Source organism: Protopterus annectens, chromosome 11.part0, assembly GCF_019279795.1.
Source record: "Protopterus annectens isolate FY-2018-M chromosome 11.part0, PAN1.0, whole genome shotgun sequence".
Classification (NCBI taxonomy): Eukaryota; Metazoa; Chordata; order Ceratodontiformes; family Protopteridae; genus Protopterus; species Protopterus annectens.
In genome coordinates, this window is record NC_056745.1 from 129,118,570 (window position 1) to 129,143,599 (window position 25,030).

At 42.2% G+C, this 25,030-nt stretch overlaps 1 protein-coding gene across 1 annotated transcript in view; it reads left to right on the forward strand.

Moving 5' to 3' along the window:
* The first annotated feature begins 1,920 nt into the window (after positions 1-1,920).
* The window catches only part of ADIPOR2 (adiponectin receptor 2), a 402,613-nt gene continuing 379,503 nt past the window's right edge, over positions 1,921-25,030 (forward strand). Inside the window, exon 1 of the mRNA XM_044087178.1 lies at positions 1,921-2,052. Within this exon, the coding sequence (XP_043943113.1) occupies positions 1,921-2,052 (132 nt within the window). The remainder of the gene's footprint in view (positions 2,053-25,030) is intronic.

A 25,030-nucleotide genomic window follows, 5' to 3' on the forward strand; every position in this document is an offset into this window, starting at 1 on the left:
CAAAACACATGAGACAGGTGAGGAAAAATGAAAGCAAGATTAGGGAATGCTAGCCTGTTATTGTCCAGACAGAGTATAGAGAGGAAATAAGAGGAAATAATTAATGCTGTGTGACGTTGAAGGTAGAAAATAAGAGATACTAATATTATAACCCACCTGTGGATCAAAATAATGAGCAAAAGAGGGCTAAGTTACTTAATAAAATCTGCTTTACTTTGCGCCTTCATGCTGAGTGCCCAGGTATAAGCCTGTTGCTTTCTGTAATAAAGAGCCTAAGGGTGAAAAGCAACCTAAGCTCACCCTTGCTATGCTAAGCGACACTCCACTCTCCTACCTTACCTCTTCTTCCTGCCCACCTCACCTTAATCTACTATTTTGCTTTTAATGTATACTTATTACCAGTGACACCCAGTCTCTACACCTCCTGAAGCAAATTTACTATTATCATAGAATCACTCTTGTTTTTCATTCACCTATTCCCATCTTCTGTCTAGAATTTAGTATAATTCCAAAACAGCCTCTGTCCCTAATATTGCTTTGTACTAGATTGACTCCTACTTAGACCCTTTTAATACAGTACTTCTAATAAATTCATTAGCATATCTCCCACTTCCATAAATGTCTGCAATCTTCTGTCATAAACTACAATCGCATTAATATTTATCTCTCATCTTTTCCTCTTTAAATATATTTCAGCTTTCTTGTCATCTCACTATACTGCTCATCCATGTCAATATTCCTCAAGCCTATACTGTTAAACACCCACACATCTCAAAATTACCTATAATCCTACAGATGCAACAAAATATATTCTACATTTCAATTTCTACCTTCCTCTAATAAACCCTCCCAACTTCCTATCTTAATTAAATCCTTACCCTGTATTCCTCATTCCATCTGTTTCTTATATTTCAGAAATGTTTCTCCTTCAATTCCTCATACTAATACCTCTTCTCTTACTTGTACACCTAGTGTTCTACCAACACCCATTACTCTCACATTTCCAGTAAAACTTCTACTTCTGGACCTCATCTCTCAATCACACCCCATATACAACACCTTATCTATATCAGCACGCATATATCCTACTGTTTAAGTATAATTATTCAAAGCAACAGCTAGTTATTCAAAATTGGGTATTAAACATAAAATCAAACAAATATTTCTCAGCCTGTACCCTTACACATCCATAACCATAAACCTTAGAAGTGACAGACACCCAAACCCAGACACAACTCAACATATTCAGACACCAGACAGCATATCCCAGCAGCTTCCATATTGCTGCCACAGACACCCAAACCCAGACACAACTCAACATATTCAGACACCAGACAGCATATCCCAGCAGCTTCCATATTGCTGCCACCTTACCCACAGTCCCAGCCTGGTCTTCATATATACCATTCTAACTTACAAAATATTTCTAACAGACTGCCTTAAGTGCATGCATGGATAGCCCTAAATAATCTAGATAGCTTAGTTACCACAAAAAAGTGTCCTTTCATGTTCTAACATTATTAGATTAAACAGAGAAAAAAGTTGTCATTGTCACTATTAATATAAAATCACTCTACATATCTTCCTTTTGCAGCATACCCTGCCAACTTTCTTTATATCAGATATCCTACTAACCATATTAAAACTAAACACTGTCCAGAGCACCACTCACTCTCACTCAAGTGAAGTGTGCCACGCCAGTTTTGCGTTTTGGCGCCAAGTGTTCAGTCACCTTCAAAAGTACAAAAAAAACAACCTACCTTCTCTTCTTGTAATAATACCAACACCATACGCACCACCACCAGTCCAGTCCTTCCACCACTCACCACACGAAACACGATGGTTTGGTTTGCTCTTGAGCATGAAATCATCAAATTCCACTTCCACCAATGTCCAGTTGCAACTACGCGAACGCGAATAATGCGCGATTACTTAAGGAGGAGTTTGAGGCTTGTCGAGTTGTCATGTCAGACTCGTGTCAGTCATGTGACTGCCTGGCACGCCATCTCCAGTAACAGTTCAGGCTACGGGGAAAACGGGGGAAAAAACAAAGTAAGTGGGGGGAAAAAAAGTCAGTATAGCGAAAAAAAGTGTGTATAGCGCTAAGAAAATCCAGGGGGGGTGCAAGTGCACCCCCTTGCACCTGCCTGTGGGCGCCCTTGGATGCCTCCCTGTTGGGGTGGGGGGCATTTTCAGGGCATGACAGTTCAAGGCATATGGTCCTCCATAGAGACCAAATTGCACATAAATGTCCTAGAGATGAGAGCAGTCCATCTAATGTTGTAAACCTTTCAGGAATGCCTCCCTCTGGGGACCATAGCAATTCAGACAGACAACATGGCTACTGTTTGGTATATCAGCAAGTAAGGGGAACACTGTCTTATTCTCTGCAGAGGCGCCCTGAGAATGTGGGAATGGGCGATGTCCTCCAGCTGCTTTCTTCTTGTAAGTCACATTCCTGGGAGTTCCAATGTGTTAGCTGACGGACTCAACAGGTCCAGCTCGAGTCCTCATGAGTGGTCCCTGAATATGTCAGTGGAGAAACAAATCTTCGACCATTGGAGTCAGCCTTGCTGTGATGTCTTTGCCTCCTCAGTCCGTCACAAATGTAGCAATTACTTTGCCCTGATTCCCCCCAGCAGGGGAGTCTCCCGGGAGTGCTGTAGTCCACAATTGTCCCTGGGTCTTCTCTATGTTTATCCTCGCATTCCTTTGATTCCCAGACTCCTTCAGAAATTTTGTCACCTGAAAAACCGCTCTCATCCTTATTGCCCCTTTCTGGCCTTGTCAGGTGTGGTTTTTCTTCCTAAGGTCTCATCTCAAGTATCCTCTATGGATATTGGATCCCGCTCTAGATCTTATTTGCCATCCTTGGGGGCTTCTACTTCCCAGTCTCCAGACCCTTCATCTAACTGCATGGTTTCCCCACTCCCAGTAATTCACAATCCGGGCTTCCTTCCCTAGTGAAGGACATTATTTTGTGTTCTCAGAAACCATCTACGTAAAAGGTGTATTGTGGTAAATGGAGAAGGTTTTCTGTTTGGGCCAAACAACAAAATTATCTTTTTTCGGCCCGTATTCCTGAAATTTTGCTTTTCTTGTCCTCTCTTTTTCTGGACGGGGTGAGTTTTTCTACCATCAAACTACAGTTGGCTGCCATATCCAATTTCCATATTAATGATGAGCCTACTTTCTTCCAAATTGTGTTAACTCCTTTCTGAAAGGAGTATTTCTTCTTCTTAGGTCTCCTGTTAAGGAGCCATCCCTGCCATGGGATTTGACCTTGGTGCTGTAGTCTCTGATGCAAAAACCTTTTGAAATAGCTAGTTCATGTGGTGTTAAATTTTTTTCCTGGAAAGTGGCCTTTTTTTAGTGGCCATTACTTCGGCTAAGTGGGTCTTGAACTTCAGGCTCTGTGCATTAAACATCTGTTCATGATTTTTCATAAGGACAGGGTGTCCCTTAAAACAAATCCTTTCTTCTTAAAGTGGCCTCAGAAGCTAATGTCAGTCAATTCAGCTACCTGTTTCTTCCGTAACTATTCTAATAAGGGAGAATATATTTTGCATTGTTTGGACCTTCACAGGCAGTTGTGTTTTTATTTGAAAAGGACTGAAGAATTTAGGAAGTTGAACCAACTCTTTGTAGCCTTCTCTCAGAACAGGAGGGGCCAGGCAGTCTCCTAAGTGACTCTTTCCAGGTGGATTGCTACTTGTATTTCTTTCATTTATGCTAGTAGTAATTTAGAATTACCCAGACCAGTTAAGGCTCATTTTACTAGGTCTATTGCTACATCGTCAGCCTTCTTGGCTAGGCTTTCCATTGATTAGACCAAGTCAACGGAGTACAAATTTAATATGCAAACTTTAATTTCGCATTATAAGTTGGATTTAGTGTTCAGGCACAGGGCTTCTTTTGGTTCCTCCATACTAAAGCATATTCTTCCTTGAGGCCACCCAGGATACATAGTAGCTGGGGACTTTGACCCGTCTGTGATGAATAATGACATGGTTAGCATCAGATAGGTATGTGCTTACCATAACTTGGCATCTGCACTATCCAGTATCATTATTCCTGCCCTCCTTCCCCTGCCTTCTGGGGGTTCTGGCAAGGCTAGCTTGGCTTGTATTGAGCTACAAGTGGTTTTTGGCCTTCTAATGCAAGTATTTCTGTTTTTCCACCAATTTAGCAAATGGGATTTTGGGAGGGGAGGAGCTTGAGCTCTGGATCTGTCTGAGAAAGTACCGGCTTGGATCCGAGGTTGGATCCAAGACTAGTCTGTGATGAATAATGACACTGAAGAGCACAGAATATGTGAACATGTTACTTCATCCATCCCCGACCCCTTTTCCCATTTTTGCATATGGAGTGGGGATGTCACTACAACAGTGACAATCGTAGATTCACTGTTGTGACACTCCCACCCCATGTGCAAAAATGGGAAAAGTGGGTTGAGGATGGATGGAGTAACATGTTCACATACTCTGTCCCAGCATACATGTCTGCTAAACAAAAGTGCTGTGGAAAAAGCATGTTACTACACCATAATGATCCATTTAACACACACACGCGCATGCACACGCACGCACACACACACACACACACACACTGTATGTGTACTGTCCCCTCACAAAATAAAAACAACCTGCAGTCATTCACTACAACTCTGTTACAGTATTAGTTGCATTTAAAATACAGTAGAACTTAAGAACTTAAAAATATTTCCCAGGAATTTTCTTCAGGACTTTATTTCCATTGATGCAGACAGCTCAACAATGCACTCAATACTTTTCTTGCTCATAAATACAGAACTGGACCTCAAAGGGATGTGCTGTTCTGCTCCTGTTTACAGGACAAAATAGAAAAATTCTTGTTTGCTGGGCATGTCTGTATGGCTGTCTGTCTCTTTAAACCTATCCACCAAGGGCAGATTATAGTAGGGGCAATTTAGGCAGTTGCTGTGGTCCACAACTCCAGGAGGACCCAAAGGTGGTGACCTAGTGCACTGGTGCCCAGCCTGCCCAGGTAATGTAGCTAAACGGAGTAATTTTTGAGTCTTTCAGCATATTTAACTTGGTGTACGTCATATGCTGAGCAGAAGTCAATAGCATTCTGGCAAACTTATTTGAAAACTAAAAAAAAAAAAAAAAAAAGGTGTTTTAAATGCCGTCTGTTGGCATTTAAACTGCATTTGAGAAATAAATACTTTTTGCACATGTACACCATATACCAAAAATGCTACTCTATAAAACCTGGCTGCTTCTCTGTAAAACCTGGCTAAATCTGTTTGCATTGGTGGCCAAAATTATTCATAAGTTGACCTCCTTGATGAAAAAGTGGAAATGCTACCTGTTTAAAAGTTACTGTTGTATGCATATGGATCTCCACTGAATGGAAGCACAGTAAGAGGTCGTAGACGTGGTGGATAATACCGTGGTGCTTGTTTATCTTTCAAATGTCCCTGATTTTGCCTAATAATGTGATGTTGACAGTCTCTGCCTTTACGAAAGCTCAAAGCCTTCAACAAGCTCTTGGGCACTCTCCCTGTCCCAGAGTGCACCTCACAATTGACTTTGATCATGTTTGCCACTCACAAAGATCAATGCTTTCAGCAGCTCTGAGTGAAGTACTTCATTTACTACAAAATTTTAAAGTTTAAGTTGTAATTTTTCTATTTCTTTCTTAATATTTGATGTCTCTCCCTGTTTAAAGCCAGTTTTAGTTAGAGGACTTCTTTTTCTACCTTCTCATCTTGTTTTTCTAACTAAGATTTAACTAGTTCATACTATTGTCCATTTAAAGTTAATTTCTAGTGTCTGTCTGCTAACTCTGAGGACAATTTTTTTTTATACCAATAAAGTTGAAGTTTAAAGTGTATTGCTGTTTCAGTAGCTGTTTGTTTAAATTAGAGGGTGTTTATTCTTGCCTATTCTTGTTTTCTTTGTCTTATTATGCATCGCAGAAGCAAGAGAATAAGCCATTAGGCTTAAAAAATTGTGAGGATTGTAAAAAAAAAAAAAAAAAAACACGCACGAGCATGTGTGTACTGTTTGGGGCCATTGCACCTTCGAGAGTTGTCTTCATTATGCCATGGGTTTAATCAAAGGCCATTACGGGAGCATAAAAATAAGCTCATTTTGAAAGGGTTATTGAAAACCCCCTTTTTCAGAAGCCATATCTGAAAGACCGGAGTCCTCAAAATCCGACCATTCTGACAAGTCTACCAAATTGGACAAATCTACTACAGGAGCTTCCTCTGCTCCGAAGTCTATGCCTGAGCTGAGAGAGAAAATAAGCTGTCTTCCCCTACTTCTTTGGAAGAAACACAGACCAGATCTGACAAGGTGCAGGGAACAGTCAAGTCTTTCAACTCCAACCTTTTTGGTTCTGGTGGAGTTTTCAATATGGAGCCGATCCCCTACTTTGGATTCAGTGTCTCCTTTCCATTCACCTATTTTAGCAAAGCCTCCAACTTCTTCAACCCAGTCAACTAGGAGCATCTCCAATGAAGAATGTGGATCGTGTGGTCCAGAGACTTTTGAAGACACTGGTCTTGGCTAAGCTTTTCTTGGATCCAAACCCAAATGTTTCCGGTCCAACAACATCCCTGTCCTCGGCACCTATTCCTCCTCCTATCTGACTTCATGCTTCTGAGCTGGAAGATTCTGAGATTTTGCTAGTGTCAGGGTCAGATCCGAAGTACAAAGGCTCTTTGAATCAGACATCTGCTCTGAGTTCCTCCTCTTTCAGAACAGGAGGATTCTAGGAACTGACACTCCCTCGTCTCTGATCCTGCTTCCCTGGCTCGGATAGTTGTTGGATTCTATCTTTCCTCTTGGGGCTTCGGCACAGGTGAGTTCTGCTCCTACCTCTGTCTCAGGTCAACTGTCTTCTGGTCTGGGGGCACCATTGGCTTCAACTTCTTTTTCGTCTGATCCAGGAATTTCTTTGGACCAGGGGCAGGGGGCCTTTGAGAGGCCTTTGAGATTATGAGAAATTGTCTCCACAGACACAAACACAGGCTACTCGGGTACTTCCTGTATTCTCTCAGCTGATGCCTTTGTCTGCTCACATTTCCATCTATAGGGGCGCACCTGAACTTACCAGAGGAGTCATTCATTTCAGATACTGACCTCGATGATCCAGAAGGACCCCACTGGTCACCTCCTGAAGATGTCTCCTTGGGAGACATCCTGGAAATGTTTAAAACAGGGAGGTGGCTGGCAGTTCAGCTCCCCTTTGACTGAGGGATTCAGTCTATTTGAATGCCTTTGGGTCTTGCCCTTCTTCCTCTTGGGTGACCACACCTTCCAATGAGCATATTGATTTTAATTTTTCAGAAAGCGTGAGAGACCCCAGATACCATGGAGCCCACTCTAGGAGGACAAATAATTACATTACCTCCTAGAAAGACAAAACATTTCTGTCCAAGAGAGCAGCTGTAGATGCCATGGTCGTGGAGGTGGCTACTAAAAAGGAACTCTGAAACAAGTTCCTCTAGCCATCCTGTTAATAAAGATTCTAGGACCATGGATAGATATGGGAAGCATGTCTTCTCTTCAGTGATATTTTGTCTTCTGCCATTGAGCTATCTATCCCATTTCACGAGACTACAGAAGAATCTCTTAAACTATCAGATGCCCTCCAAAGAGCTGTAGCTGATGAGGTCACAGATAAGGTAGCCTCACAGCTCACTACCCTAAACTCTGTAGCAAAGTCATCCATGAGGTTAATCGCATATTCAGCAAATGGAACGAGTAGGGCAGAGGGTTCAGATATCTGTTAGGATGTGGAGCCCTTCAGGTCTTCACTCATTAATGCCCCTTTTCATGGCCTTACTTTATTTGGGCCCAACCTAAAAGAAACTCTCACCAGGTGTGAACAAGTGAGACGCTATCTGCTGTTAAAGTACGCTTTTTCTCTCCTACTAGACCTTTTCCCAAAGGACAGAGAGGTAGTGGAAAGTTGTGGTTCAGAAGATCTTAAAGGTCTTTCCCAGATACACAAGGTGAAAGTTCCCCCAGAAGCAGAGGGGGGAATAATGGTGGAAGATGCAGACCATGCAGCAAAGGAGGCCTGCAGAATCAGGGCTCTAGAGAAACTTTCTTTGGAAAGCCCTTTCAGTGCTCCTGAAGGGAGTCTCAATTATCCACCTTTGGAGGCAATCTGGGGGGGGGGGGGGGGCAATTATCTCTGCACCTTTAAGCCTGACTAGATATAACAAATGACAAATGGGTGCAGAGAATAACATCCAGAGGTTGCATTATCCTCTTTTCCTTCCAGTCCCCAAAAACATGAGTTCAGACGTTCCACCTAGTCAAATGGAACAAACTGCTGTAGAAATCTCAAAGTTGCTAAACAAGAGTCATCCAAGAAGTCCCCGCAGACCAGAGAAGATCTGGATCTTAATCAAGATTCTTTAGTCCCAAAGAAAACGGGGGACTGGAGACCAATCTTGGATCTCTGCAACTTAAATCAGTAAAGAAGAGTGAGCCCAGATGGTTACGCAGCAATCAGTATTTCCATACCTGGAAAAAGGCATTTGGATGTGCTCTGTAGGTCTCCACGATGCGTACTACCATATAAAAATAGACGTATGGTCCAGGAGGCATTTGCTTTTCTGGCTAGTAACCAGTCATTACCAGTTTTCAGCTCTGCCTTTGGACTCGCCACAAGCCCCCCAGAGTATTCACCAAATGTATGGCAGTAGTGGTGGTTCACCTGAGACGAGGATTCCAGGTGTTTCCATGTCTAGACGACTGGCTCATATCCGCCCCTCCAGGCATCTTCTACTACAGGCCAAAGAGACTACATTACAGACCTGTTCAAGGCTAGGTATTACAATGGACTGCACAAAATCTGCTTTAAAACAGTGTCAGAATTTTTTTATAGGAATAGAGTTAGATGCACAAAGGATGATGGCGAGTCTTACTGCAGAAAGAATACACACTTTAACAGTACCAGGTAATTAGCTTAATAAGGAAGAAATGAGCACCTACCAAACTAGTACTTCAAGTGCTTGGCAATATGGCAGCTTCAATTGTTCTGCTACCGGTAGCATGCCTTCATATGGGGTTACTTCAGTGGCTGCTGTTGATCCAATGGTCTCTTCTAGAACTTCCAGTGATTCACAAGATTTTGATAACCAATTCTTGCAAACAAGATCTTTTATGGTGGATTCAATCACCTCTGATAACTCAGGGCTGTTCCTTTACGCTTCCCGGCCCTGAGCCCCATTGACCACAGATGCTTCCCAGATAGTTAGGAGGAGCATTATCTGGGAAAGGAAGTCCAAGGCAGCTGGCATCTTCATGAGACCCATCTGCACATAAACGTTCTAGAGATAAAAGCAGCGCTTTTAGCTTTGCCAACCTTTCCTTTCAAGACTCTCACTCTAGGGACAGTAGCAGTCCAGTCAGACATGTCTGTAGTCTGGCACATAAATGAGGAGTGACCATATCTTACCCCCCTTTGTCGGGAAACCCTAGGAGTCTGGTAATGGGCAATTTCTTCCAATCGCTTTCTAATCACAGCGCACATATGGGGGAAATCCAATGTGGTAGGTTGATCAGAGCTATTCTAATGCCTCACGAGTGGTCCCTCAAGCAAGAGATTACGGAAGAGATCTTCTAAAAGTGGGGCCAGCCTTGCTGCAGCCTGTTTGCCTTATCCATGAATGCCAAATGCAGCAACTACTTTGCTCTAATCCCCCCCCCCCCAATCAGGGGAGACCCTGAGAGATGCAGTTGTTCACGATTGGCCCCTGGGACTCCTATATGCTTACCCACTGACACCACTGATTCCCAAAGTATTACAGAATTCAAGTTTGTTGAAGAGAACTATAATTCTAATTACCCCCTACTTGGCCTGACAAAATTTGGTTTCCCTTCCTTTGGCCTCATCTTTGGGACAAATGGATATTGGACCCAGTTCCAGATCTCTCGACACATGCTTCAGGAATGGTTCATCCCAACTTGCTCAACCTCAAACTGACAGCTTGGCTGCTGCAATTCCATTAATAGCCAGGTGTGTCTTTCATCACTAGTGAGATGCATCTTTATCTCTTCCCACAAAGCTTCCACAAGGAAACTTTACTAAGGAAAATGGAAGAAATTTGTAAGTTGGGCAAATGCGAAACCCGTTTATCCTTTTACTGCTCCTTTACATTCAATTTTAGATTTTCTAGCTAAACTTTTCATTGACTAAGCTGCTGCGACTACTATCAGGGTTCAATTAGCAGCAATTTATAATTTTAATTTAGGAGAATATGGTGGTTCTATTATGTCTAACAAACTCTAAAGCTTTTCTCCGTTTCAACTTTATTGAGGCCTCCTTACAAGGATCCCTCTCCTCCTTGGGACTTAAATTTTAGGGTCTATATTACAACCATAAAAAGTCAGTTCAGCTAACAGCATTTTACTTAGAAAATGCCGTTCAACGAACTGTTATATTGCGATTGCAGTATAGCAAAGATTGGAAAATTTGCACTTTCCTCAGTTTAGTGCGATCTCTGAGTTGGTATATATAATTAGTGGGGGCACAGCCCCCCACCAGCGCGAGTTCGAACTGAATTTTCAATGTAAAAGCAATTTGCTGAACTGACTTTTCGTGTTTGTAATATAGACTCGAATTTTATTCCGTCTCATATAATCTAACCCCCTTTTTGAATCGGCAGCCAATTGTAAATTAAAATTGTTATATTGGGAAAACTATTTTTCCAGTGACTATCACATCAGCAAGAAGAGTTTGAGTTGCAAGTGCTATATTTGGTATTTCACAAGGACAGGATCTCATTACGAATTAATCCTTCCTTTCTGCCAAAAGATGTATTGGAAAATAATCTTAATCCATTGAGTTGCCATTTTTTCCCCCAAATTGAAAATAAAGCAGAATGTATGTTACATTTGCTAGATGTTCATAGACAATTACGTTTTTACTTGAGCAGAACTGCAGTTTCAGAAAGTCCGATCAGCTGTTTATCTCCTTTTTCTGACACAGGGACGGGATTACCAGTATCCAAATTAACCTTATCTAAATGGCTTTCATAATGTATAACCTTTATTTAGAAATTCCAGAACAAACAGCTTCCACAACAAGTTGAAGCCCACTCAACTAGAGCAGTTGCTACTTCCGCAGCTTTCTTATCGAGAGCCTCCATGGGCAGTATCTGTGCTGCAGCCACATGGGCAAGTTCTCGTACCTTTATTAATCATTACAAAGTAGATTTGGCCTCCAGGAGTCTGGCCTCCTTTGGGTCTATGGTTCTGAGGAATATTCTCCCATGAGTCACCCAAGATTTAGTTAGCTAGGGGCACTGTGTCTCATCAGTGACAATAAAGGTGAGATTGGGCAACATATAAAGAACGCACATTCCATGCATGTTGTCCATCTCCATCTTTATTCTCACAACCCACCTACCTACCTCCTACCTGTGCTCCTGGGAGACCGGGTTCTACTAATTGGCCTATTGTGGACTCCATTACTTCAGAAATGGTTTCTTTTTATCTACTAATCTGGATATGAGATTCCTAAAGCCTCCTTCAGGTCCCCAGCCGGATCTGACAGGTTCGCTGTAGTAAATGTTTTTCTATGCAGTGTTGGAAGTCTTTGGAACCTAAGCAGCCGGATCTGTATGATATGAGTCTTGCCTTAAGACAGCAGTATTGGACACCATGGAGATAATCCGATCTTAATCCTTTGGATTCGAATTAATAGAAGCCTTACTGCACAGCAACCATACAGTGGAGGTATCTGGAGGCTTTCCAGAGTCTTAGGTTGTCTTTTCTTCAGATCTGAATGTTTCTTGGATCAGACACCCTCAGGTTCAGAGCGGCAACTCTACCATGCCATTATTCAATTCAGATGTGCTCCACCATGCCATTATTCCGTTCAGATGTGCTCCTTTGATCGTATGGCTTATTTGTGGTCTGTCAGTTTTCTTTGTTTTTTTCTCTCTCTAGAATTGTGGTATTCTGTCAGATCAGTGGCAAATGATTGCATCAAAGATATCAAGACTTCCTTGGATCCTAATTTCTCTCCTTCAGTCTGAATGTTTCTTGGATCAGACATCTTGCGGTTCAGAGACGCAACCCTAGTGTGCTGTTATTCGGATCCAATGCGCTCATCAGATCCGTTGGCTTATTTATTTGTGGTCTCTGGTACAGTTCATTATCTCTAGTCAACAAAATTGTGGTTTTATGACGAATTTGTCAAATTTTTAATGACTGGCATTTGACTTTCGGACTTTATGCTACACCTGTTCTACTAAAATTTTAAGTTTAGAGGAGCAATATTTTAGAACTGTTCATGTGTTTTGGTCCTTGTCGTACTTTTACTTGTGGCTTGTTCAAATCTCTTGCCCTAAGAAGAGGTATCAATACTGCATGACACACAACAGATCCAGTTATCCTGGCCATTTTCTATCTTTGGTTCTTGCTCTCCATACATATCCAGGGTGTACACACCACATGTTAATATGATTCCCCTTCAAAACGTTGAAAATCCATAAGATCTAATTTCAAAACAGTGAGCCATAAGATCGAAAATGCACATCTAAAATTTATAACATCGAATCTCTCAACATCAAAAATGCATATAATTTAGTTGTGTTATCATAAAATATGTAAATGGTATAGTTTATTGTGTTAATCTGTATATAGTATTTATTATGCCACTCCTTGTTTTTAGGCCTACAAGTAAGTGATTTACACATTGTGTACGTTGTTTATGGTGATCGCGATACAATGTGATTAGGAAATTGAACTTTTTCTCACTGTAATGCAATCTCTGAGTTGGTATATTTAATTTACGGGGGTGTGGGTGGGCAGAGACCCCCACTTGGGATGCAGGGAGCTTTCCCCTCTCTGTAGAAACGTAGTAAAAAGTGTGTGGGATGTTATTTATACTAGTTTTGTAGTGTTTGATGTTGAGATTTGATGTTATGAGTTTTAGATGTTATGCTTTTTCGATCTTATGGTCTCGCTGTTTTGAAATTGGATGTTGTGGGTTTTTGACTGTTTGAAGGGGAACTAAATATATAGGCGTTCCATTTACTTTTTAGCTGTAAGCTAGCCACTCCCTTCCTAATCACCGTTTCTTAGTCTCAGCACAACCCCCCCCCCCAATGGTGTTTGTCTAATGCAGGACAGATTCTGCTAGTGCCCAGCCTTGCTTCCCTTGTCCAGGATGTTTGGTTTCCTATAAGTATTTTACTAAGAGCCTATAGAAGCCAATGGAAGACTTTTCCCTTATAGGTTTCCTATCAGAACATCATTCCTTTATCAGTTAATACTTTTGTCATCCCGTCCTTCCTAGCCCACCTACTTTAAAGGATGAGTTCTGTTAACCACTGTATTGATTTTCACTCTGGAAATGAATTCCTTGATAACCTTCCAGATTTTGTAAAGCTTCCCTGAAGGGAAATTTACTGCTTAGTCCTGCTATATCAGCTCCTCTGGGTTCTATTACAGTACTCGCCTACAGCATGTCACTAGTTTAATATGTCAGCAGTCAAGCAGGAACCTGTTCTTATCCTTTTATAGTGAGGCCACAAGGATTTCGGAATGGGTGATTTGCTTTAGACTGCTTCCTAATTGCAACTAGAGTACTGGAGAACTCCAACTTTATGACAGACTCAGTACGTCCTGACTGACTTGGCATGAGCCTCAAGCAATCGGTTGCATACCTGATTTTAGTTTTTGGGGACAATCTTGCTTTCCCCCTAAATAAATGCAAGAGATACTTTGCTGCAATACCCCCTCTGAGAGAGTTGCCGAGAGATGCTTTGGTTTCACGATTGCCCCCCACCCCCTGGACTTTTGTATGCTTATTCCCCTCTGCCTTTGATCTCGAAGCAGCTATAAAAGCAGCAGGTTGAAGAGCTCTGTCATAGTAATTCCCTTTGTTTTCTTTTTTGGTCTCAGTGTGGTTTCCTTTCTCTAGGCTGTCATCTGAAATATCCTCCATGGATTCTGGGGCCAGTTAAGATCTTTTATCTCAACCTTTGGAGATCCCGATCTCCATGCCCTCTCACTGCATGGTTTCTCTTTCCAGAGATTGTAAAGTAGTGCAGGCTCGCTTCGCTCATTCATGACATTAGCCAGCAGCAGGTTCAGGACCTCTACTAACTTTCCTTATTCTGTCATAAGGCACACTTCTTTCTCTGTTTATCTATTTCTGGCTTTATGAGAGCTTTATTGTAAAATATTTGACTGCCATGTTTGTTTCCAGTGTTGTATTTATATGTATTCAGTTTTTTCCCCCAAATCTCCACTGAAAACAGGTTCTGATCTCACCTCATGGTACCCTCTATGGGATCTTTACTTTTCATTGCTTGCAATATTATATTTGCATGCTTTTGGAGTTTTTCCTCCCAGAGTCTTCAGAACCAGTTTACATAGTTTGACCCTGTTGGGACTATCCAGGTAAAAGTAATGTCAAATGGTAATAAATTAAAATTACTTAATTGGGTTTCTCTCTGGAACATTGGACCCCCTGTCAGCTACTATTCTTCCCACCTTTTTTAAATCTGGCTAGTCCTTTTAATGAGAAGGCGAGTTTTCTCTACCTTTTAATAAACTGAACCAGTCCTACCTGTATGCCTGCAGTAGCCCCAAAATCAGTTCAATTATTGGTATGCTTTCCGAATCATTGTAATAAAGGTGAATATTTCCAAAAAAGTACAGAGAATCAACTGTTCATCCCCCTTTCCTCCATTCACTTAGGTTGAGCAGTGTCCAGTCACAATACCTGAATGGACTACAGACGGTATTCCTATTTATCCATTAAAAGTGTTGCGGTTACCTCATCCTTCCAAAACTCGTCTACCAGGTCAATGGCCTTTTCAGCTGCCTTCTCCATAAGAACTTCCTTTTTGTAATGGAAAGTAAGAGTCTTATATAGTCATTGGTTAATATTTGTCATCCTTTCTGAACTGTCATTCATGCTTGAATTTTCTTTTGGGACTGACAGAAAATCTGACCAGCTGTTTATTTCCATTTCATTCTGTCTGCTTGGATTACACAGTCCCATATATAATCCTGGTCAATTAAACTAGCAACTGTAATTTCCTGAGTCATTTACAGAGTGGTTTGAAATTGCCTCGTCGTCTTGAATCATTCTGTTAAATCCATGGCTACCTTATTAACCTTCCTACTGCAGTTTTGTGTACATCTCTCGTACAGTAATTTGTATACTCGTAATCTTGTGATGCATTACAAACTGGGTATTCTCTCCAGAAACGGACCTTCCTTTTTGGCAGTGCTCTGGCATATACTTCATTGAGGGCCTCCCAAGAATTATGTAGCTGGGGACTCTACCCATCAGTGAGGAAGAATGAGAAGGACAACATATTTAGGAGTAACTTGGTATATGTGCTGTCCTTTCTCATTTTTCTCACCTTCCCTCCCAGCCATCTCCCGGCCTTATATTTTTTTTCTAGAAGGATATCGGATTTTACGGTAACTTTGAGTTCTAAGGTTTCAGTCATAATTCTTTGTCATTTGTCCTGTTTCTATAAATCAGTAGACATAGGCAGCAAGCTCGCTCTGAGAAGTTAGAGGTGGTGTCGTGGATTATGGGAAGAGGGACAAGGTTGAGACTAGGGTCTGAAGTCTGGAAGAAGCAGCTGAGTCAGATCTGATGATCAGATTCGTAACCTGTCAGTGAGGAAGAATGAGAGGACAAACACATATACCAAGTTATGCTAAGTGCTTAACTCCTAAGTGTTCTGTAGTCCTATCTCGCCTTCATTCTTACACTTTGGTTCGGAGCTGTTCCTTGGCTTTGACTCTACAGTTCTCCAGCTTAGTCTTCTGGTTGGCTTGTGGCAAGGAGGTATCCCATCATGCACCACTGACATATCCCAGATCTCGTTTGCCGCTCGACTAATTCAGAAGTACTTTTTCTTGGCCATGGCTAAGTGGAATTTTTTTCTAATTATTCGAATTAGTGTTTGAAAAAGTTTTATTTAGCTTTTCTAGTATTCGTTTATAGTCTGGTGTCTGTTGAAGACCTTGTGTGGCGCCACCATTATGACTTGCTTGCAACTTAGAATTACAATAAACTGGCAAAAATCTGCATTGTCTCCCTCTCAGCATGTGAATTTCATTGGTGCAGAAATAAACAGTCTCAATGAGGGCTTACCCTCCCCATATAGAGATTCCAGAATCTCGGGCAACAAGTTTGGAGTCTACTTCCAGAAAGAAAAGCAAAGACTGTACTCAAATTATTAGGAACGATGGCCTCCACAATAACATTAGTCCCATTAGCCAGGCTGCACATGAGGGTTCTGCAGTGGTTACTTTTTGCCCAGTGGTCTTTGCAGCAACTACCTCTTTCTCACCCCATCCTGATAACAGAATCGTGCAAACAGGATCTTCGCTGGTGGACCCAGTCCAGCCATCTGACCACAGGCAGACAGTTTGTTCTGTCTCCCCTTGTTGCCGCCTTGAGCACGGATGCCTCCCAGATAGGGTGGGGGGGCTTTATCTAGGGAGAACAGTCCAAGGCAGGTGGCAGGAACACAAGGCTCACTTGCATATCAATGTCCTGTTGATGAGAGCAGTGGTTCTGGTGTTGCAAGCACACAGCTTTCTCCCTCTAGGGACGATTGCGATTCACTCAGAGACCCCCCCCCCCTATCATGGACCCTGTGGCACCCTGCGATTTAAACTTTGTTCTTCAAAAACCTGCTTCGCCTCCCTTTGAACCATCAGCAACGTGCAATCTCAAATTCCTTTCATGGAAAACTATATTTTTTAGTGGCCATTACATCTGCAAGGAGGGTCTCAGAACTTCAAGCCCTCTCTATTAGGCTGCCTTATTTGGCATTCTACAGAGACGGGGTTTCTCTACGGACCAACCCTTCCATTTGTCCCTAAGGTCTCTTCACAGGCTAATATTAACCAATTCATTGAACTACCTGTATTTTTCCTAAATTTTTCTAATAAGGCAGAATACAAATTTCGCCAGCTTGATGTTCATAGACTGCTACGATACTGTCTTCATAGAACCAAGAGTTTCAGAAGGTCAGACCAATTGTGTATTTCCTTTTCAGACTCAAAGGGTTTACCGGTTTTGTACCCTACTTTCACACTGGATTTCAAGCTGCATTTCATTAATTTATACGGCCAGTGGCAAAGATCTCCCTTTTAAGCTGAAAGCCCACTCTACCAGACCAAGCCAAAATTCCTATGGATAACATTTGTGCAGCAGCACTCATACTTTCATAACTCATTACAAGTTGGACGTGGCTTCCAGGAACAGATCTTCCTTGAGTTCCACAGTACTAAGAAGTATTTTCCCGTGAGCCACCCAAGATAAAGGTGCTTGGGATGCTGTCCCAAGTGTAAGAATGAAGGCGAGATAGGGCTACAGAACATAAATAGTTATGTACTCACCATAACATTCCATGTTTGTAGTCCATCTCTCCCTTCATTCTTATTATCCCACCCTCCTGCCCCCTCCTTTGAGGACCTGGGGGAATTTAAACAATTACTTTTTCTACCTTTGAGACCTTTCTCCATGGTTTGTTCTTTCCTCTCTAGTTCTACTTCTAGCAGCAAACAAGATCTGGGATATGTTAGCGGTGCATGATGGGATACCTCCTTGCCACTAGCCAACCAGAAGACTTTGAGCTAGAGAATTGCCTAGTCAGAGCTGAGGATCGGCTCCGAACCCCAAGTGTAAGAATGAAGGGCAAGATGGACTACAAACATGGAACGTTATGGTGAGTACATAACTTTTTTCTATTAACTGTTTAAGTGAATTAGAGTAATATTTAAACATTGTCCCTGATTTAGAGTGTTTGTCCCCTCCATACCTCTGAATTGCTTCTGATTTTTGGCTCAAAAATGTTGCTCAATCCGTCCTAAAACTGACTGTTGTGGGAGGATTGGAGGTGGATTACACTTAATGACAGTAGTTACTAACTTCTTTTACTTAGAATATGGGAATGGGAATGTGAATATTTTCTTATCAATGTCTCAAGTTAATATCACTAATATTTTAAAAAAGTGTCCCTCCCTGCTTGTCGCTGGTTATTTCTGGTTTTGTCCCGAATTCTGGAGGTAGATTACAGACTATTTCTCCTCTCCCAATTGTTTTTGACTTTTTCTCTGATTCTTGATCAAAGTTAAAATTTGTTTTGCACATTGTGTGTGTGTACTCATGCATGCACGTGTGCTATATAATAGGTGAGGGTGAGAATTGTCGGAAGGGAAAAGGGTAAAAAGCAAAAAGGTGGAAGGAATAATTAGAAACTTCGTATAATGGAGTAGGCTGAAGTGAGTGAGTGCATGTGTGTCTGCGTATGTTCATGTGTAATGTGTATATATTGTTGCAGTTCATAAGAATGAATGCTTAAGAGAGGGACCATTCTTTTTTTCTTGATTTGCTGGCTGGCAGGCTGCTCTCTGAGTTTGCATTACAGTGGGATTTGGGAATTTGCCCCCATATTGTTGTGTGATCTTAGAGTTAGTATATATACTTAGCTTGGATGTTGGCGGTGCAGGCTGTGCATAAAATCTTTTTTTTTTTGGTTATTGTGTGATTCAGTACAAAAAGATCACTGTTTTGAGCATTTGCTTTTTGAGGCAGTAAACACCAGCCAGACGTACTTAAAATGGAAAGATAACAAGACTGGTGAATTAAAAGGGAGGGATTTATTAATTTGTAAGCACTTTGCCCAAAATGTCAGACATGCTTCTTCAGTCATCATCAAACGGACTGTTTATCAAACGGGCTGTTTATCAAACGGGCTGTTTATCAAACGGGCTGTTTATCAAACGGGCTGTTTATCAAACGGGCTGTTTATCAAACGGCTGTTTATCAAACGGCTGTTTATCAAACGGCTGTTTATCAAACGGGCTGTTTATCAAACGGGCTGTTTATCAAACGGCTGTTTATCAAACGGGCTGTTTATCAAACGGGCTGTTTATCAAACGGGCTGTTTATCAAACGGGCTGTTTATCAAACGGGCTGTTTATCAAACGGGCTGTTTATCAAACGGGCTGTTTATCAAACGGGCTGTTTATCAAACGGACTGTTTATCAAACGGACTGTTTATCAAACGGACTGTTTATCAAACGGACTGTTTATCAAACGGACTGTTTATCAAACGGAGCAAGCAATAAAACAGTCATTGTGTAATTAGTTTTAACGTCTTTTTCAATTGAAATGCGTCTATACACAGAAAACAAGCCATAGTGAGATTTCTCATTGTTTTCATGCAGTGCACGTTTTCTTTTAACAATTGTCATTCTTTCCAACATTACATAAATTGCATTTCCTTCCGTTCCTTAAACCTCACTCCTCCTGAACATTTTTCTTCATTCATTGTTCCCACAAATTAATTTTATTTCTATGCAATTTGCTCCATCCTTTTTCTAAAGATTCCACCTCCAGTTCTTTTATGTCCTTTACAATATTTAGAACTTCAGTTTGTTTAGTGTGTGATTCCTATTTTCTAATAACCAATTTTTTGGCAGCCACCAACATTCAGCTTGGTAAGTCCTTGCTGTGTCTAAGCAGAAAGTTTAAATTTAATGAAAATTAATTATTCTAATTTCAGCCTTCTCCAATCACACATCAGTCCACATCTGCCAGTAAACCACCTCAAAAATCCAATCTGTACCCTTTACATTTTTCAACACAGTAACCATATCACGAGGATAACAATTTGTGTGTTTTTTTTTTCTACTTTCCTTTTCAAGATGTTCTTAGTCTCACATTGCTGCAGTCATAACCTGTGGGTAGTCCGCTGTCCTCGGTCGGCCCGAATACCAAAGAGTTAGGCTGGCGTCGGTCATGGGTGCCCGGAGCTGACGTCAGTACGCAGTGGTACTTAAGCGCATGACCGACGCCATATCCTCTGTCTTTCTTGCTGCGTGGTCCGAAGCAGAAGCAGCGTTTGCAAGTGCCGTTCGGCGTTCTGAAATTTTCAATTTTCGAGTTTCAGACCGAAGACCAAGTTGGGCTAAGTACCCCGTTGGGGAAAATTTTTGTCTTCTTGCCTCAGTTAATCCGGATGTCAGAAAAAGTTAATTGTATTTCTTGTGGGAAACGGATACCTCATAGGGACTATCATTCTCTCTGTATTCCTTGCTTGGGGCCTGAGCACGACGTAATCGGGTGTCGCTTTTGCGCTAGATTTAATAAGCGCATTATTAAACGCAGATTAGACTGTGCTAGGTTGGTTTTCGGTAAGCAGTGTAACTACAACATGCAGTCGGATCCTCCGACGCCTGCTACCGCAAAAAAGCGAAAAGATAAATCTTTAAGGTCAAAACCGGATAAGTCGTCAGTTGCGGACGCCAGTTCTATGGAATCTACGGTTGAATCTATGGATCCAGCCGAGGTCTCGGCTGAATCCCAGGGGGAACCTTTACTATTACAGGAGTTGGCCTCTCAGATGTTAGGCCAGGCCGAGGGTGCTTCTCAAGTTTCTGTGGTTCCATCTTTACAAAAGGTTATTAGGCCTTCTACTTCAGTCTCTAAAGGCCCTGCTAAGGCTAGACCTGGTCTTTCTGGTACGAGCCATAGCCCTAGTTCTTCGGGCTCTGTTCCTAAAAAACATATGTTGAAAATGGCAGAGGATTTGATTACTTTGATCAGGGGTTCTATGCCCCCTCCAGAGAAGAGGCCTAGGGTGGAGACAGATTTAGAGGGTATGGAGCATTCCTCTGATTACTCTGAGTCCTCAGCTGAGGATATTCAGGATTTTCCTCCCTATTCAGATTCGGATGCAGAGGATTCCTGTCCTTCTGCTTCTCCTCCAGAGGATTTTTCCTTTTCTGAAACCTTGCATTCCATGAGGGAGCATTTCAAGTGGGAAGGTCAGGATTTTTCAGATTCTCGTAAGAGGCTTAGGGAATTTTTGTTTTTGCCACAACATAGACCTTTGGCTATTCCCCCTGTTTTAGATGTTGTTCAGGATGTTTTTTCTGAAGCTTCCCTTAATCCTGATTCTTTACCCCTGCCCCTGTCAAGCCAGACAGGTATTACAGAGTTCCAGAGGCACATAAATATGTGTATAAGAGGCCTAGAGCTGGCCCGGAAACTATTATTCAAGGGCCTAAAGGTGTCAGGGCTTCTGTGGTTAAGAATCCAGTTCCTTTGGATAAAGATTCTAGAGCGTTGGATAGGTGGGGTAAAAAAGTGTACACCTCTTCTACGTTAGCTATGAGGGCTTTAAATTGCCAATTTCATATGCTGAAGTATCAGAACTTTCTGTTAAGTCAGTTAAAATCTAAGGTAGATGCTCTATCTGAGGGTATAGAGTGTAAGGAATTGCAGGACTTGGTTCATGCTTCAGATCAAGTTGGTAAACATTCCTTGCAGTGTGGCTTTGATGCCCTTCAGGCTTCTTCCAGGGTGGCTGCTACTGATTGTTATTCGTAGACATGCCTGGCTTAAGGATCAAAATTTGTCAGAGCATGTTAAAGCTTGGATTTTGGATGCTCCTCTTCAATCTGAAGTTCTTTTTGGTTCCCCTGTGGAGTCAGTTTTGAAAAACATGGAAGACAAAGCTAAGTCTATGCAGACGGTTAAGGAATGTTTGCAAGTGCAGCCTCCTAAGTTTAGCAGGAATTGGCCTGCAAGAGGATGGTCTTACCCTTCTTCAGATTTTCTGTCTAAGGGCAGGTCTAGACGTGGTAGGGGCAGGGCTCACGCTCAGGGTTCTTTCAGACCTAGGACTTGGAGTTCTCCTGCACAATCTTCTGGTGAGGGCAGGGGTCAGCCTTTTCGTAAACAGACCCAATGACCTGTATCTTCAGCTGCCAGATCCTTCTTTTCTGGCAGCTCCTCTAGGAGGAAAGTTGGCACTTTTCAAACAAAATTGGCATTTGGTCACCCAGGACAAATGGGTGTTGGACATAATAAATCAAGGCTACAAGTTTTATTTTCACACTTTTCCTCCTTTCAAAGGCATGCCAGATGTACCTCCTCAGCAAAGGCTGGAGGCTCAGGAACAAATTTCTTTGCTTTTACAGATGGGGGCAATCCAGGTGGTACCTCCGTCAGAAGAAGGCCTAGGGTTTTATTCTCGTCTATTCCTAGTGCCAAAGAAAGGAAACACTTGGAGGCCAATTCTGGATTTGTCCATTCTCAATACATACCTAGACATTCCAAAGTTCAAGATGTTAACATTACAGCAACTTCTGCCTCTGCTAGGCAAAAATCCCTGGATGGTAACTCTGGATCTCAGAGGCCTATCTTCACATTCCTATCAGGCCCAGCTGCAGGAGATTCCTGCGTTTTCGGGCTGGTACTTCTCATTATCAGTTCTCTGCATTGCCCTTTGGTTTATCTACTGCGCCCAGGGTGTTCACAAAGGTTCTGGCTCCTGTAATAGCTTTCTTAAGACTGAGGGGAATACAAATTTATCCTTATCTGGACGATTGCCTGATTCTTGCTCAAGACAAAGACAAGTTACTTCAACATCTACAGTATGTAATGGCAGTTTTAAGGTGACTAGGGTATTCTGTGAACGAAACAAAGTCCAGTCTAGTACCCTCTCAGGACATGTGCTTTCTGGGTGTGAGACTGAATACAGCCTTTCAGATGGCTTTTCTAACCCCGGACAAACAAAGAACTCTTCATCTATACTTCCAGCAATTATCAGTACTGTCCAGGCTGACTGCAAGGACAGTCCTTCAAGCCTTGGGGTTCATGGCATCTTGCATTCTGGTACTTCCCAATGCCAAACTGCATATGAGGAAGCTACAATGGTATCTCAAAAGTGTATGGACTCAACACTGCCACGATTTGGACACTATCATTCAGATAATACCTTGCATCCAAAAAGAATTCTTGTGGTGGGCACAGGAATGTCACCTAAACAAGGGACTCTCTGTGACCCGACCAGAGGCGAGTCAGATCATAACGACGGATGCCTCAGACCTGGCTTGGGGAGCACACTTCAATGGGAAATGGATTCAAGACACGTGGCCTCCCAGACTACAGCATTTGCATATCAACATGAAGGAGATGTTAGCAGTCCAGTTTGCCCTGATGGCTTTCAAGGGCCTACTTCAACCAGGACAGGTGTTGATACGAACAGACAACACTACAGTCATGTGGTACATCAACAAGCAGGGGGGAACCCATTCTTACCCTCTTTGCAGACAAGCTATGATATTGTGGGAGACTGCTCTGAGTTTGCACATCACTCTTCAAGCACGGTTTCTGCCAGGGGCACAGAACTCCCTAGCAGATGTATTGAGCAGACAAATTGTGGATCCCCACGAGTGGAAATTGGATCCTCAAGTATTCCAACAGTTGACAGTGGCTTGGGGAACTCCAGACATAGATCTGTTCGCTTCCTCTCTAAATTTCCAACTACCAAAATTTTGCACAAAGATGTTTCACCCAAAAGCTTGGAAAGTGGATGCTCTATCTTTCAGTTGGAACAACCTTCACGTCTATGCTTTTCCTCCTCTGCCTCTCCTTACCAAGGTACTCTTGAAAGTCAGGCGGGACAAGCCTTGCATGATTTTAATAGCACCAGATTGGCCACGACAGCACTGGTATCCTCTGCTGAGGAGTTTAATTCAGGAGCCTCCTTGGCCTTTGCCACAGCTTCCTCACTTGTTGTCCCAGTCAAGCAGTCATTTGCTCAATGTCAGGGTGCAGTCCCTGCATCTAACGGCCTGGCAAATTCTGTTTTAGAGCCTGTGGGTTCTCCGCTTCCTCAACAACGGGTTTTGGATGTCATTTTGGAAGCCAGGCGGCCCAGCACTAGAAAGGTTTATGCTGATAAATGGAGGAGATTTTTTCTTTGGAGCACAACAAAGGACTTTGATGTCTCGGTACCTAATTTGAGTTTTACACTGCAGTACCTTACTGAATTACTAGACAAGGGTTTGTCATTTTCCTCTGTGAAGGTTCATGCTGCAGCCATTTCTGCTCACTATGATTGTGACCCTCCTTTATTTTCTCACCCTTTGTTTAAGCAATTTCTTAGAGGGGCAGAAAATATAAGACCCCCACGTAGAGCTCCTACTCCTTCCTGGGATCTCAATTTTGTGTTGGAGAAGCTTACTTTGCCTCCTTTTGAACCTGCAGCTACGCCGGAATTGAAGTTTTTGTCTTGGAAGACTGCCTTTTGTTGGCCATTACTTCTGCTAGAAGGGTATCTGAATTGCAGGCTGTCATGTCAGTTGAACGCTTTCTGATATTCCGTAAGGATAGAGTGTTCGTACGTACTAACCCTACTTTTATGCCAAAAGTTATTTCTAATGTGGCCTTGAACCAGTCTATCCATTTGCCTACCTTTTATGTTGATCCCCAAAATAAGGGGGAAAAAATCTTGCATTCTTTGGATATACACAGGCAGTTACGTTACTATTTGAGCAGAACTAAGGAGTTCAGACAGACTCCACAGTTATTTGTTTCTTTTGCTTTGAGTTCACAAGGGAAAGCTGTTTCTAAGCAGACTATTTCAAAGTGGATTGCTAATTGTATTGCCTTTTGTTATTCTCATCATGGGAAGAATGTTCCTGCTGGGATTAGACCTCATTCCACTAGGGCTACTGCCACATCTACTGCTTTTTTGAGGGGTGTAGCTACTAAGGATATTTTGGAAGCAGCTACTTGGAGTTCAGTTCACACTTTTACTAAGCATTACCATCTCCTTCTTTACTCCAAGTCCAGGGCTGGGTTTGCCACTGCAGTTTTACAGGGCATGTTAGCAGCCCCTAATGCTTTTTAGTTTGCCAGCCTCCCTTTTCCTTTGCTTTGGGATTCTACCCACAGGTTATGACTGCAGCAATGTGAGACGAAGAACATAGTACAGTTTTGTACCTACCATAAATGTAGATGTTCGAGGATCCACATTGCTGCAGTCCTATTTTCCCTCCCTCCTTCCCCTCTATGGTTTGGGGTTATTGTTGTTGTGGTTGTTGTTGTTATTGTTCCTTAGGGATTATTGTTATTTTCTCCTTTGTGGCTCTGGCCTTTCCTTTTTTAAGGCCTTCTGACATCTGGGGCAAGAAAGACTGAGGATATGGCGTCGGTCGTGCGCTTAAGT